This window comes from Haplochromis burtoni, unplaced genomic scaffold (assembly GCF_018398535.1).
Source record: "Haplochromis burtoni strain Fernald_Lab_line unplaced genomic scaffold, NCSU_Asbu1 Contig_233, whole genome shotgun sequence".
NCBI lineage: Eukaryota > Metazoa > Chordata > Actinopteri > Cichliformes > Cichlidae > Haplochromis > Haplochromis burtoni.
Window position 1 is genome coordinate 900663 of NW_024582594.1, and position 14293 is coordinate 914955.

The window sequence follows — 14293 nt, forward strand, 5'->3', positions numbered from 1 at the left end:
CACCGGCAGTGGCATTTTACTCATTTACAGCCTATTTTAGTTTCTAATTAAGCATTGACCGGCTAGCTCATGGTCTTATGGCAGGAGGCAGGACTCAACAAGTGGTAAGTCTGTTGTAGGGCCATGTTTAACTCACATTTTACTACACCAAACTGTAGACATTTTGTGGCATAAATGCATTCAGGGAGTCATACGGCATTAAAAAATGACTTGACTTTTCAACTAAATTTAACCGCAAAGGTTTTCTTCAGACAGATATAAAAAAAATGCCACTAATGATCCTGATCAATAACAACGGCACAGAGCCAACCTTTTTTAACCTTTTTTGTCTGGATGAAAGCCCACTAACCAATTTCCAGTGGAAACAAGAGTCAGATTACTGCACAGTCAAACATTTGACAAAAGTGATATCGTGTGCAAAAGGTAAATGTTTCTGAATCACATCTTTTATCAGAACTAAAGTACATATTACACAAGATGAAGCCTCCATGTCATTGAAAAAATGCATTAAAAATGCATATTTTACTCTAATGTGACATCAAATTTGACCACACCCTATGGATCGCTTTTGAGCTCTTCTAATTCTGTGGAAACGGACAGAATAACAAAGGCAAAAACGTCATTCAACAGGAAAATGACACCATCATGCAGTGTTAATCTAAATAATGTTCTATAAATACATACACATTTTAGCATTGGATTAGAAAATAAGCTCCACTTTGAGCTGTTGCTAGTGTGTGTGTGTGTGTGTGTGTGTGTGTGTGTGTGTGTGTGTGTGTGTGTGTGTGTGTGTGTAAGCACACTGATGAGCATCATTGTATCACAAAATGAATTAAAAATTGTACTGAACTGGATGGTACTTATCAAAAATAACATAACAAAGCAATTGTATCAGGTGTAATAGACAATTTTCTGGTTTCTTCTTTCAGCTCCATTTTTCAGTATCGTTGAGACACAGAGAAAGCAAGAAACAGATGTGAGAAATCTGATTCCTCCCACATGAGCAATAATCTAATAGAACGAGATGGAAGGGGACACATGATTGAGTGATGACATGGTCAGTAGTTGGATGGCTGCAAGACATTCATGGGTGAAAAGGAGGGAGGAACAGAGTTACATGGACAGCACATCTTAGTCCCTGGTTATTTTGTTTATCAGGCTTACTCACATTGATGTCATAAATATAATGTAATTAATTGTGGGCAAGTTTAGAGGTGATTCGGTAGACCTGAAGTTATTTTTTTGTACGACGAGTACCTCATAACACCTGTCCCAGCAGCAGGGTTGCCAGATTGGCCCTGCGTTGGAACTCTGCCAGAAACGACATGCAGGTCACTGGGTAGTGCTAATACTTGGCAGTGCATGCTGTTGCTGTCAGTACAGTAGAAGTATTTGTTGTGTTGTGGACAAACCACAAAATTATACAGTGTCTTTTCAGCTCAAATTCCAAACTCTGTTTAAATTTACATTGTACATACATTATTTATTAATGTAAAAACATTTTTTATTCATTGTCCTAAGGTCAGTTCCTGACTGTGTGCATAAGTTCCATTCATAAAAGATGATGGGAATGAAACAACATGTTAAAGCAGGTTCTGAGAGTCGCTTTTGCATCTCAAGCACCTGTTACCTGTAAATCTCCTAAGGCCAGTCTTAAAATCATGGACAAAAATGTCTTTGTGGTTTCTCAACACTCTCCATTATCTGGATCATCTAAAAGTATTGCTTTGGTAATGCAAAAAACCCAACACAGATTCTGGTTGTACTTCCTGGTTTTTGTATTAAGATGATGTTTCCTAAGTAGAGGCTATCACATGAATCAAAACAAAAACAGCAAAGTCTATCAAAGATAAAGTCACTAGATGAGAGGTGGAATTATACTTTTTAACACTATCAAATTTTAGATCATGGTCCATTATCTTAGCATTATTACTGGCTATCATTAGGCACAGTGATTCAGGTACAAATAACCTCACAATGCAACATGTGATGGACAGACAGGAATAAAAATGGGATAGATGGACACAAGTATATGATATAAACATGTTTGTTTATATTTTACTGTAAAGTAGAGCTCATTGTATCTGGCTGATTCCAACTACACTACTGGTCAAAAGTTTTAGAACACCCCAGTTTTTCCAGATTTGATTGAAAATCATACAGTTTAATCTCTCACTGCACTCTGAAATGAAAGCATGGTACAAATAAGCAATTGGAGTTGAAAAAGAAATCATAGAATGAATATATGGACCAAAATGTATTCTAAACTTTTGGCTCATCAAAATAGCCACCTTTGGCAGATATAACAGCTGAACACCCGTGCCATTCTTTCTACAACAGAAATCAAATATTCTTTTGAAAGCTCTTCCCATATCTGTTGCAGAAGTCCCCATAAATGTGCAGCACTTGTAGATTGCTTTGATTTAATTCTTCTGTCCAGTTTATTCCAAACCAGCTTGATTGGATTTAAGTCTGGAGACTGTGCTGGCCATTAAATGTTTTCAAGCTTACCATCTTGTTTTTCTTTCCTGGGGTAGTTTTGGAATAGCTTTAACTTATGTTTTGTGTCATTATCTTGCTGTAAGATGAACCCCTGACCAACTAGGTGCATACCAGATGGTATTTCATGGCGCTGTAGAAAGCTGTGGTAGCCATTTTGATTCAGGCTGCCTCCTACTCTGCACAAGTCACCGACCCTGGATCCATTAAAAACAGTCCAGACCATCACCCTTGATCTCCAAGTTTGACAGTTGATGCCACACACTGTGGAACCATCCTTTCCGACTCGATGGCGTACAAAGATCCTGCGTGATAAACTGAGGATTTCAAATTTTGATTCATCAGTCCATTATACCTTCATCCAGTCTTCAGTAGTCCATTGGCAGTGTTGCATGGCCCAGGCAAGCATCTTTGTCTTATTCTGATGTCTTAGTAATGGCCTTCTTGCTGCAACTTGTCCTGTCAAACCTGCAGCATAAAGTCTTCTCTTCACAGTTGAAACTGAGACTTACAGTAGCTTGCAAAAGTATTCCCCTTGAACTTTCCCACATTTTGTCACATTACAGCCACAAACATGAATCAATTTTATTGGAATTCCACGTGAAAGACCAACACAAACTGGTGCACACGTGAGAAGTGGAATGAAAATCATACATGATTCCAAACATTTTTTACAAATAAATAACTGAAAAGTGGGGTGTGCGTAATTATTCAGCCCCCTTTGGTCTGAGTGCAGTCAGTTGCCCATAGACGTTGCCTGATGAGTGCTAATGACTAAATAGAGTGCACCTGTGTGTAATCTAATGTCAGTACAAATACAGCTGCTCTGTGACGGCATCAGAGGTTGTCTAAGAGAATATTGGGAGAAACAACACCATGAAGTCCAAAAAAAACACACCAGACAGGTCAGGGATAAAGTTATTGAGAAATTTAAAACAGGCTTAGGCTACAAAAAGATTTCCCAAGCCTTAAACATCCCACGTGGCACTGTTCAAGCGATCATTCAGAAATGGAAGGAGTATGGTACAACCGTAAACCTACCAAGACAAGGCCGTCCACCTAAACTCACAGGCCGAACAAGGAGAGCGCTGATCAGAAATGCAGCCAAGAGGCCCATGGTGACTCTGGACGAGCTGCAGAGATCTACAGCTCAGGTGGGGGAATCTGTCCATAGGACAACTATTAGCCATGCACTGCACAAAGTTGGCCTTTATGGAAGAGTGGCAAGAAGAAAGCCACTGTTAACAGAAAACCATAAGAGGTCCTGTTTGTAGTTTGCCACAAGCCAGGTGGGGGACACAGCAAACATGTGGAAGAAGGTGCTCTGGTCAGATGAGACTAAAATGGAAGTTTTTGGCCAAAATGCAAAACACTATGTGTGTCGGAAAACTAACACTACACATCACTCTGAACACACCATCCCCACTGTCAAATATGGTGGTGGCAGCATCATGCTCTGGGGGGGCTTCTCTTCAGCAGGGACAGGAAGCTGGTCAGAGTTGATGGGAAGATGGATGGAGCCAAATACAGGGCAATCCTGGAATAAAACTTCTTGGAGTCTGCAAAAGACTTGAGACTGGGGCGGAGGTTCACCTTCCAGCAGGACAACGACCCTAAACATAAAGCCAGGGCAACAATGGAATGGTTTAAAACAAAACATATCCATGTGTTAGAATGGCCCAGTCAAAGTCCAGATCTAAATCCAATCGAGAATCTGTGGCAACATCTGAAAACTGCTGTTCACAAACGCTGTCCATCTAATCTGACTGAGCTGGAGCTTTTCTGCAAAGAAGAATGGGCAAGGATTTCAATCTCTAGATCTGCAAAGCTGGTAGAGACAGACCCTAAAAGAGTGGCAGCTGTAATTGCAGCAAAAGGTGGTTCTACAAAGTATTGACTCAGGGGGCTGAATAATTACGCACACCCCACTTTTCAGTTATTTATTTGTAAAAAATGTTTGGAATCATGTATGATTTTCGTTCCACTTCTCACGTGTACACCACTTTGTGTTGGTCTTTCACGTGGAATTCCAATAAAATTGATTCATATTTGTGGCTGTAATGTGACAAAATGTGGAAAAGTCCAAGGGGAATACTTTTGCAAGCCACTATACTTACTACGACCACTATTAAGCTGTTGTCCTGTGAGCCGCCTATCACGCAAGCTGTTAACTCTCAGAAACTTGTCCTCTGATTCAGTTGAGGCTTCTGTTTCTGAGCCTTTTGATGGTGAAGAAAACTGTACTCACTGACACCTTGACTTTTGATTTTGCAATTCCTCTGTAGGAAAGACCTACATTTTAAGTGTTGTGATGGTCTGTCTGTCTTCCATTGTTAATTGCCTTTTTCTCGCCATTTCTGTTACAACACACTACTTTCTGCAGTATAATACTGTTCAAATGATGGTACCAGAGTGTGTTCTAACCAAGAGGGTTGTAAGTAATCCAGAAAGGTTGGAACACCTGTAGGAATCAGTAGCACCAGCTTTCAAGGCTTGATCAACCTCCATTGCTGCAGAACAGCTTTAAATTGTTAACCCATTTTGTGTACCTTGAAAAAGGACTTTTTGTATAATTCTGAAATGTACATTACTTTAGAGTTTTAGGTAACCTTACCTTTTTTTTAACCTCTGGCAGGTCACTACTTACCTTTGTACCATTTCTAGCTATTCATTGGACTTGAACAACTTCAACTGCAATAAATAACTGGAAAAATTGGGCTGTTCTAAAACTTGTGACCGGTAGTGTACGCAAACAAGTAAGATGTCAACAAAATATCACGATATTACAAAAATCATGAATATGTGTTTTCCTTTTTTATACTGATAATGTGGTATAAAAATCACATAAAAGTGGTATAATATTTTTCCTGGGTTGTAAGGCGGTGCATAACTAAACCACACTGAAATATCCTCTAAACACTTGCCACATGACATGCAGCAAGTAGTCACATTGCTCATAAAGCTCACAGGAAACTCACCACACATATGAGACATGCATATTATTCAAAACATTTCTAGAAGAAAAGTCACACAATACTAAGACTTAACTCAGTGATGAGAGCAGCATTTATGTCAAAGTACGGTTCAAGAAAAACTGCTGTATTTTATATTTTTCTGTTTAAATCCACGCTTAAAATGAAGTCCCTTTTTTAAATGTTATGTTATGTTCCCTTGCATTTGCATATTAATAATCCTCATGCTAATCTATTTCTTTGTTGACTCTTTGTGACCATTTCATAAAAATAAATAAGCAACCTGCAGCAAATATCACACTGACGTATAGTGCAGTCTCCTTAAAACTCATCACATATGGAAACTTGTAAAAGATCACTCCTCATTGTGTTTAAATATACTGGGCCTAATTTAATACTACTATACTTAAGCCTAATTTTTTGAAGTGCATGGCTGATCCTTTAGCTCAATGTTAATAAGATTATCATAGATTTAATGTGCCACCAAGTGAAAGCAGAAGTAAAAAGTGCAAAACACAGAGTTCCCAAACAGGATACAACCCGAGCTGACAGACATGTGACTTGTACCACTACGACACCAAGAGCCTCCGACTCTGTTCCTGCTTGCTGCACAATTGTGATGTATCAAGATGCCAGTGTCCCATGCATTCTTTCACACTACCATACGCATTTGATTTCCCAAGATGAGCACATGATAAATTCACATAGTTTACTGTATTGTGTAGTAAAGTAGAGCAAAACAAACTAGATCTAAAGAACAACAATCTAGAGGTGTAGTTTCACAATTCAGCCTGAAATATTCCAATAACAGTCCATCCTATACAAATCACACGACTGAAAATGGATAAAATTCCTATTTTCTTAACTTTTCATTACGATAAACCAGGAGTTAGAGCTTTGAAACACTAACAATGGAGCTAGAATATTTATGAAAGAGATATTTGACATGTTGTATCATTGATGAGAGAGGAAAGTACAGTCTCAGTTTCCTTTGCTGCCTTGATTTCTGCCTTGAATATGTCCATTGGAAAATAGATTTTTTCCTATGTTTTACTGTAGTGAATTTAATTCCCTGGGCTTGTACTTCATCAGTATACTCAATCAAAGCTACTTAGGAAGGAAACCATGTTTATGGGATTAGAGGGGATTGGATGTAGATGAATGCTTTGTCCCAGTGTTTGTATTTTAAAATGCACAGACATTTGGCTACGATCCATCCCTGATTAATCTACTTTTAGAAGTAAGTCACTGCTCTGTAAATCCATTACTTCAGTGTCTCGGGGTCTGTACCTTTTCTTATGTAACCATTTAACTTGTGTGATCTTCGTGCTGCTGCGGTACTTGGGTTAGTCAGTCCCTAGCAAAGCTGAGTACACTACTGTTTTGGGTCTGTGCAACCTGAGAAGCGAGATACTGCAGATGAAGCAAATCGGTAGAGTGTGATATGGAATAGCAAGAAGTGAGGTGCAGATAGGATGAGAACAGAGGGAACAAGAGGAGGAGAGAGTTATTCACAGACAGATGGATGGATAATGTACTTATGAGTCAAGATCCCCCAGGAGCCACTGCTGTCTGCTTATGTCACTCACCACTTTCATCACTAAGCCCGCCTCCTGTCTCACCTTCTATCACACTTGCCTGTCTTCTGCCCTTTCATTTAGTTTCCTGTACTTGTCACACATTTCCTCCCGTCTCGTCTCCTCTCCTCTCTCTAATCTTTTGTTTCCTCTATGTCCATCATTACGCCCATCTGGGGGAAATTCCTTCCTGCAGCTGCTCACTGGGAAGGCCTTGTGAGATTATTCACTCATTGATTACATCTCTGAGTCCAAACTTTATTCATTAATTCATCCATCCTTCTGCTCATCACCTTGTCACAGGGCTAACTGTGCTTTACGTCATTGTTCCATTCAGAGCATCTCCTTATCCATTCATCAACCTGTCCAGTTACTCATTGATTCTATATGAAATCATTATCATTAATACATTTCTAAAATAAATCAGTCATTCATTCATTTGTTCACTTTTTCATTCACCCCTGTATCATTCATAGTAAGTAAGGTGATTCTCCATGAATGCTTACTGTCAGAGAATCTCTTTCCCAGTCATAGTCAGTAGGTTCAGCCCGTAAGGATGTGAAGGGGTATAAGGTATCAGCTAATGCCCAGGTCTTTGTCTGACTGCTTCAGTCATCTGGGAGGAAGGTTATGTGTATGTGTGTGTGTGTGTGTATGTGTGCGTACTTGTGTATGTGTGGTTAGGGAGTGAGGGAAGCCAGATTTATGGTCCCATGTTGGTTTCCATTTGCATAGCTCTTTGGTTGTGCAGAGAGAGGGATTGTGGGAATTCGGCCAGTGCAGAGGTAGTGGAGACTCACTTGTGTGCACTCCTCCAAAAAGCCAACAGAGCGTTGTGCATAGGTAGAATCCTGATTGGTTGAAAATTGAAACAAAAGGGAACCACAGAAGAAGAGCCATGAAATGGCACACTATCAGCAAGAAGTTCTTCAAATATGGTGACTGTTGTCTTTTCTGTGGCAGGGGCTAACAAAGGACCAACAATGGCACAAACATGAGCACATGTAGCACAAATATACTGGTCCACATTCCACACAGTATCAACACTGCCACTGGGTGACAGCTAACAGCTACAGCATGTAGATGTGCATCTGCAAAGCTCTGCCTAGCATCTTCAGGTGCTACATTTAGGCTTTTTGAAAACCTGTTACTTTTCTTAAAAGACAATGGATACACCTTTCATCACACAATTAAGTGTGTTACATTTAATTAATTTAATTAAATGTGTTACATTTAATTGTATCAGTGGAGCCCAACCTATGGAACTGTTATTTTATGTAGGCACATGACCCATTTACACGATAAAAGCAGATCTGTAATCTGTAATGTTTCAGATGATATTTCCTACACATCCACTACAAATCTCATGTAGTTTGAGCTATTTAAGTTGTGTAGCTCGCCTCCTCTTCAGACCACTTTGTAACCCACCTTTACCTCAGCTCCTCCTGTTCATGATGTGCCTGACTTAATTGCTGTCAAGACTAGAGTTACTGATGACTGATCTTGTTTTTCTCACCCCGTTGCTTCACTGAATGCAACATTTCCTTTTGCTACTATCATCTGCCTGCACTGGATTTTATAGCGGCATGTAAGAGATGCATATGGTGGAGATCTGCTTTATGAACACCAAAATTGACTGGCTGCAGCATGAGTAAATGTTTTGTGACCACTTTTGTAAGGTGCAGCCATTAGGGAGACAATCCAGAACCCCTGTTTTGAGGAGACGTGTATTTTAACTTTCATTCAACTGTTACGAGGCATCAGCAGCAGAACTTGATATTCTGTGTCAGCAAAGTGATGTCATGCTGCTTTTCTTTGCTGACATGTTGCAGAGGGAATTGTCAGGAAGAAAAATGCCTTTCATACTCTTTTTTTTTCAGCCTGCTTAACATTCTTCTTAGAACTGACTCAACTTTTGCACGGGTTTTCGCACAAAACAAAAGCTAATTGTGGAGATTTCCCCAAGTCTGTAGGTCTTAATGAGCTCACACGTGCATGTAAGCTGATATTGTATTACCTCAAATACTGTATGGCTCCACAGAGGCCCATTAACTTAGTATTGCATCATAGGCCCGTGCATTAGTCTGACCGAGCCCCGCAGACGCCAGAGGTGTCCCATGTCCATTACATCTCTCTCACCAACCAACAATCATTTATAAGTACCACCTGTCTCACAGCAACACAACAGGGACACATTTAAGGGAAACACCATTGTTATTGGAATGATAAACTACCAATATTGATGTTTATTGAGGCACCATGCAGTAAGTGATTGGTTCATAATTCGGGCTAAGAGCCTTTTAAGTAGCATGATGCAACAAGTAACATCATTGCTGGCCTCAGCTGAAATATTAAATATCTAATACCCAGTGTGTGTGTGTGCTTGTTTGTGTGTGTACTTTGTCTCCACTTACTGTTTTTCCTTTATTTTTTTTGCAGGGTGTTTTCATTGAATTTGTATTCTGCATACACTAATGTAATAGAGTCTGATTTGTACCCCTAACATCATCATATCACAGCACAGATTTACGCATAAGCACACAAATGCCATGTGCAGGATTGTTTGCATCTGGAGTGCAGTCTTAGTGTTGCAGCTGGGCTTTCTTTAACACGAAGCAACAAAAGCTGAAAACTGTAACTCTGACCAGCTCCCTGGAGCTCTGGCTGAAGAGGGATTGTCTCTCCTGTCATGAGAGTGATTAAGGGCTTACACTCTTACATTTCATTCTAGTCAAACATGTGCTGCAGCTTTGCCAGGTATTGCCTCTTGTGTTTGCACACTTTTGTGAACGGTGCTTGTGGTCTTAGGCTTGTTTGTCACGTTCACCTAGAGGGAAAACAACCAGGAAGCTCTCCAGCCTCCTGTTTAGATTCTTTTATGAAACATTTACATTGTACATTGCATATTTGTTTAATGTGAAGCCATTTAACTAAATCTACGACACAAATGGCTCCTTTGATCTACAACCCCTGCCAGGTAAATGGAGGTGCAGGACAGGAGCCGCTCCCCGTCTCGCAGGACCAGCCGAGTAGAGCAGGTAGTGGGACGATGGCTGAGACGGTCCAGAGACTTGGGCAGCAGATCTCACTCTCTGAGCAGGTATTATGTCTTTTTTTTGTTTTTTGTATAAATCCATTATTTTACCATTTTTACTATCTTTGATATATTTTGCCTTGAGATGCACCTGTCTACAGTCATCATCAAAGGAAGCCCATATTTGTAAAACCTTCTAAAACAGGTTCTCTCATCCAGTAACAAATAAATTAATGCTTTAATTTGTGGCTTTTCACAATTATTTCCTTGTTTTTGTTATCCCCACAAATATAAGGCTGTTCACAGTAGTACTGCTCTGTCAGAAATACAGATACTGCAGTAAGATGTCACTCCTGAATTACTCCTCCAGGGATCGGGCTGCAGCAGAAGGGAAGACAGCAGAGTCCAGTAGCTCTGACCAGAGGAATTATCCCTTCCGCTTCAATATTCAGATCCAGCGCGACCCAAACCTCAACTCTCATGGCCTCACGCTTTCCTCCCAGAACCCGATTCTGGTGGAGGAGGTCACCTCAGGTAACGTTTGCAACAGCACCGTTCTAAGGAAATAGCCGTGACACAGATTTCTGAACTTTAAATCAAATGGGTCTCTATACTAAACCTTGTTGTGTTTATAAATAGCTATTCTATGTGGTGATCTGTAGCCCTCTTGTCCCTAAATCTACTGCAGCACTTTTCACTACCTTGGGAGTAGAAGGAGTGCATTATTAGTTTGAATCAGGGCCTTTTGTTTTAAAGCTGACACTGCATGTTCACCTGAGCCCTGCTATAGGAACCTCTTCACCAGCTTAGGCTTCTTCTCCCACAGAGACTTCATCCTACCTGCCAAGAGTCAATTTCTATTGCCACAGTCTGCAGAGCTCTAGTACTTTGTCAATGTCTCCCACCTAAAATCACACCTTTATTATTCTTTCTGTAGGTGAAAACTTACGACAGCGTTAGCCACTGTACACCTCATGAGTGGAGAGTAGCAAAGAACAAGTAATTCCACAGCCACAGCATAAATTAAAGGATTTTGGTATGTAAACCTACAGAATCATCATTTAATGCACCTCTGGTTTTATTCTACTTTATGCTTGTATAAGCTGCTATTACTAATATGTTTAGGACTGATATGTTTACTCAGCTAAAAGCTTTACTGACAACGAGGCTGTGATTGTTAGGAGGTAAAATACTGTATATACAGTTCACTCAGGAACAGAATATTGTTTGGCTCATTCTCCCTGTTGTCTCTAGAACCATGCCCTTATTTTGCATAAAGTAAATCTCCTCAGCAAATGAAGGCGTGGAGCTGTGCCAGACCCCTGCAGGCCTCTGGCCAGTGTACTGTGCAACACAAACTGACAAAAGTGAAGCCTCCAAGGCTGCAGATACTGCATACATGCACACAAAATTATATTAACAGAGGAAATGAACTGTGGTGCTTATGTGTTTGTGTGTGTGTGTTCCAAAACACATTTGGAAGGATTCAAGGAAGATGGCGTTTTTAGCCCTCGATTGAGGCTCTCAGGGAGCACATACATTCGGACGATGCACTGTCTCCAAGAATCACTTCCAGGCAAATGCCTGATATGCAATAGACGGATATGACTAAGATTAGAAGTATGGTTCGGGTTTCAAAGAGGTGGAATGTGTATGCAGCTGGGGGGTGTGGTTGGAAACCTTAAATCAGTCCTCTTAACTAAATTAATTTACAGAGATGTAAGGATTTGCCAGCACATGCTGCACAAAAGGCTTCCTCAGTCAGAACCTCGTTTTTTCCCTCTGGCAATAGCCTGCTATAAATCACTTCTAAAGCAGAGGTGAAATCTCTCCTTTAATCAGTTCCTTTTTAGAAGTCTGACGTTTAATAAATGTATACAGAATTTTTTTACGCCACACTATTAATCACAAAAAATAAAAAGGAAAATTATAAATATATAACTGGATGAAAAATTTTTAATTTCAACAGCACAACAGATTTTATTTCGGTTTGATGACACCATTCAAAATAGTTTTGCATATTTAAAAAAAAAAAGAAGTATTTGTGAAAGAGATTTATCATGGAATCTATACAATTTTGTGAAGTACCGAGTACACTCCATGATTCAGTAGCGTGTAGAACCACTATTAGCAGGAATCTTTTTAAGTAGTTGTTGTCTGTATGACTTTATCAGTCTCTCAGATCATTGTGGAGGAGTTAGTCCACTCTTCTTTAAAATATTTCTTAAATTAATTGAGATTTGCAGCTCTCTTAAGATCCCACCACATCAGAGTGGCTCAACCATGTTTTGTTTTTCTCAATTTGCGCCATTAGGTTGTAACTTTATTTTCACTGTATTGCATTTTTTTCAATCAATGGGCTATTGGAACACCTTTCTTCTTTTTCAGCCATTCTCTTGTAGACTTGCTTTTGTGCTTTGGATCATTGGCCTGTTGGATGACCCACTTTTGTCTGAGCTTTAGCTGTCGGACGGATGGCCTCATATTTGACTCTAGAATACTTTGTTATTCAAAGGAGTTCATGATTGACTTAGTGACCTCAAAATGCTCAGATCCTGTGACTGCAAAACAAGCCCAAATCGTCACCCCTCCACCACCGTGCTGGCTGTTGGTGTAAAGTGTTTGTGCTGATTAACTGTTTGTTTTTTAGCAAACTTGTCACTGTGAATTACAGCCAAGCATATTTGGGCTCTGTCAAAAAAGACACTGTTCCAGAAGTCTTGTGTTTGTTCAGCTGCAACATTGCAAATTGTGCTGCCGTGTTCTTGAAGAGAACAAACAGGGTTGTCATAACATAAGCTGTGTCCCAAAACGTCGGCTGCATCCTTCGGAGGACTCGGCCTTCACGGTCTACGTGGGCCGGGTCCTTCGAAGACCAAGAAGGCCAGAAGTGCGAGGCTGTGAAATGGGACGGTCTAGCCTTCAGATTTGCGTCACCGCTGTGTCAGTGGAGTTTAATAAACTCGGCCATCTGCTCCTTGCTATCTAAAATATAACAGGACACTGCCATAAATTCTCGACCGTCTCACACTTCTGTTTAATCAGTTTTCTGTTTGACTTGTATTCAGCTGTGTGAAAATCCCAGAGGAACCCACCTGATGGATTAATAAAGTTGTATTTAATCTAATAATCTAATAACTTTTTCACAGCCAAACCGATTTACTCCGGAACAAATAAAACACTGAAAAAAGCCAAACAATTACATTTTTAAGTTATCTGAGTGACTTATGTATCATGTTTAACCTCAGACAGCGGGGGTCCGAAAACAATGAAGCTGGGAGTCCGCAGCTCTCACCAGCTCAAGTGACCATTGAACCCCCCGGCTAGCTGTTGAGCGGGTGGGTAACAGACGTCTCCGGAAACGTCGGCGCACTTTTGCAAAAATGCAATGTCTTGATAAACCAAGCAGATATTTGAAGTTTACACAGCTACTTTCTCGCCTGAAAATATGTTAAAAGTTTCTGGGATATGGTGGGCCACGAAGGATACACCCGACCCATCCTTCAAAATCGGGGAAATGAACGACGCATTTGTCGGCCGCTTTTGAAGGACTCGACGAATTGGGACAGCCTTCGTCGGCTGGCTGTGACGTAATCGGCCTTCAAATGCAGCCTCCGGAGGATGCAGCCTATGTTTTGGGACACAGCTATAGAGTTTCATACTCAATACTGATACCCAGGAAAATACTGGATATACCATTTTTGATAGCGTTGGACAGATAATGGCGCCATCCTGCACCTACAGAAGAAATGGGGAAATATTCACAGATGCTCTGTGAATAGCAACAAAAACCATTACACAGAGGTTTTTAGTAGTTTCTCCAGGCTTGTGTGTCTGAAGTGTTATTCTGTGACCCAACATTGTCACAGATCTGAAATGGTAGAAAAGTTATCATCATGTGGTCAGCAGCCTGATGACTTCAAAATTTCAAGAAATAAAAACTATATGGTTTCTTTATGCATCCTAAAGTACAAAGATGGGATATCAAATACTGTAACATACAGACTCTGAAAAGAAACACTGAAATGTAACTAAACAACAGTTATTGCTATTAAAAGCATATCTGTATTATATCCTACATTTATTTCTCCTAGAAAAGCACATGGGTCTGAATCCCCCTGAGGTCCAGGGTCAGATTACCTTCTTTCTCTTGTCCTCTTGGTCACCATCTGTTTCTGCCTGTCAGACACACACACACACACACACACACA

At 40.3% G+C, this 14293-nt stretch overlaps 1 protein-coding gene across 2 annotated transcripts in view; it reads left to right on the forward strand.

Annotated features, from left to right (window-relative positions):
• The window catches only part of LOC102313531 (FERM and PDZ domain-containing protein 1), a 51337-nt gene that overhangs the window by 13926 nt on the left and 23118 nt on the right, over positions 1 to 14293 (forward strand). For both annotated transcript variants that reach the window (XM_005944519.3, XM_042226893.1), the window contains exons 3-4: positions 10026 to 10148; positions 10453 to 10616. In XM_005944519.3, the coding sequence (XP_005944581.1) occupies positions 10030 to 10148; positions 10453 to 10616 (283 nt within the window). In that variant the 5' untranslated portion in view covers positions 10026 to 10029. The remainder of the gene's footprint in view (positions 1 to 10025; positions 10149 to 10452; positions 10617 to 14293) is intronic.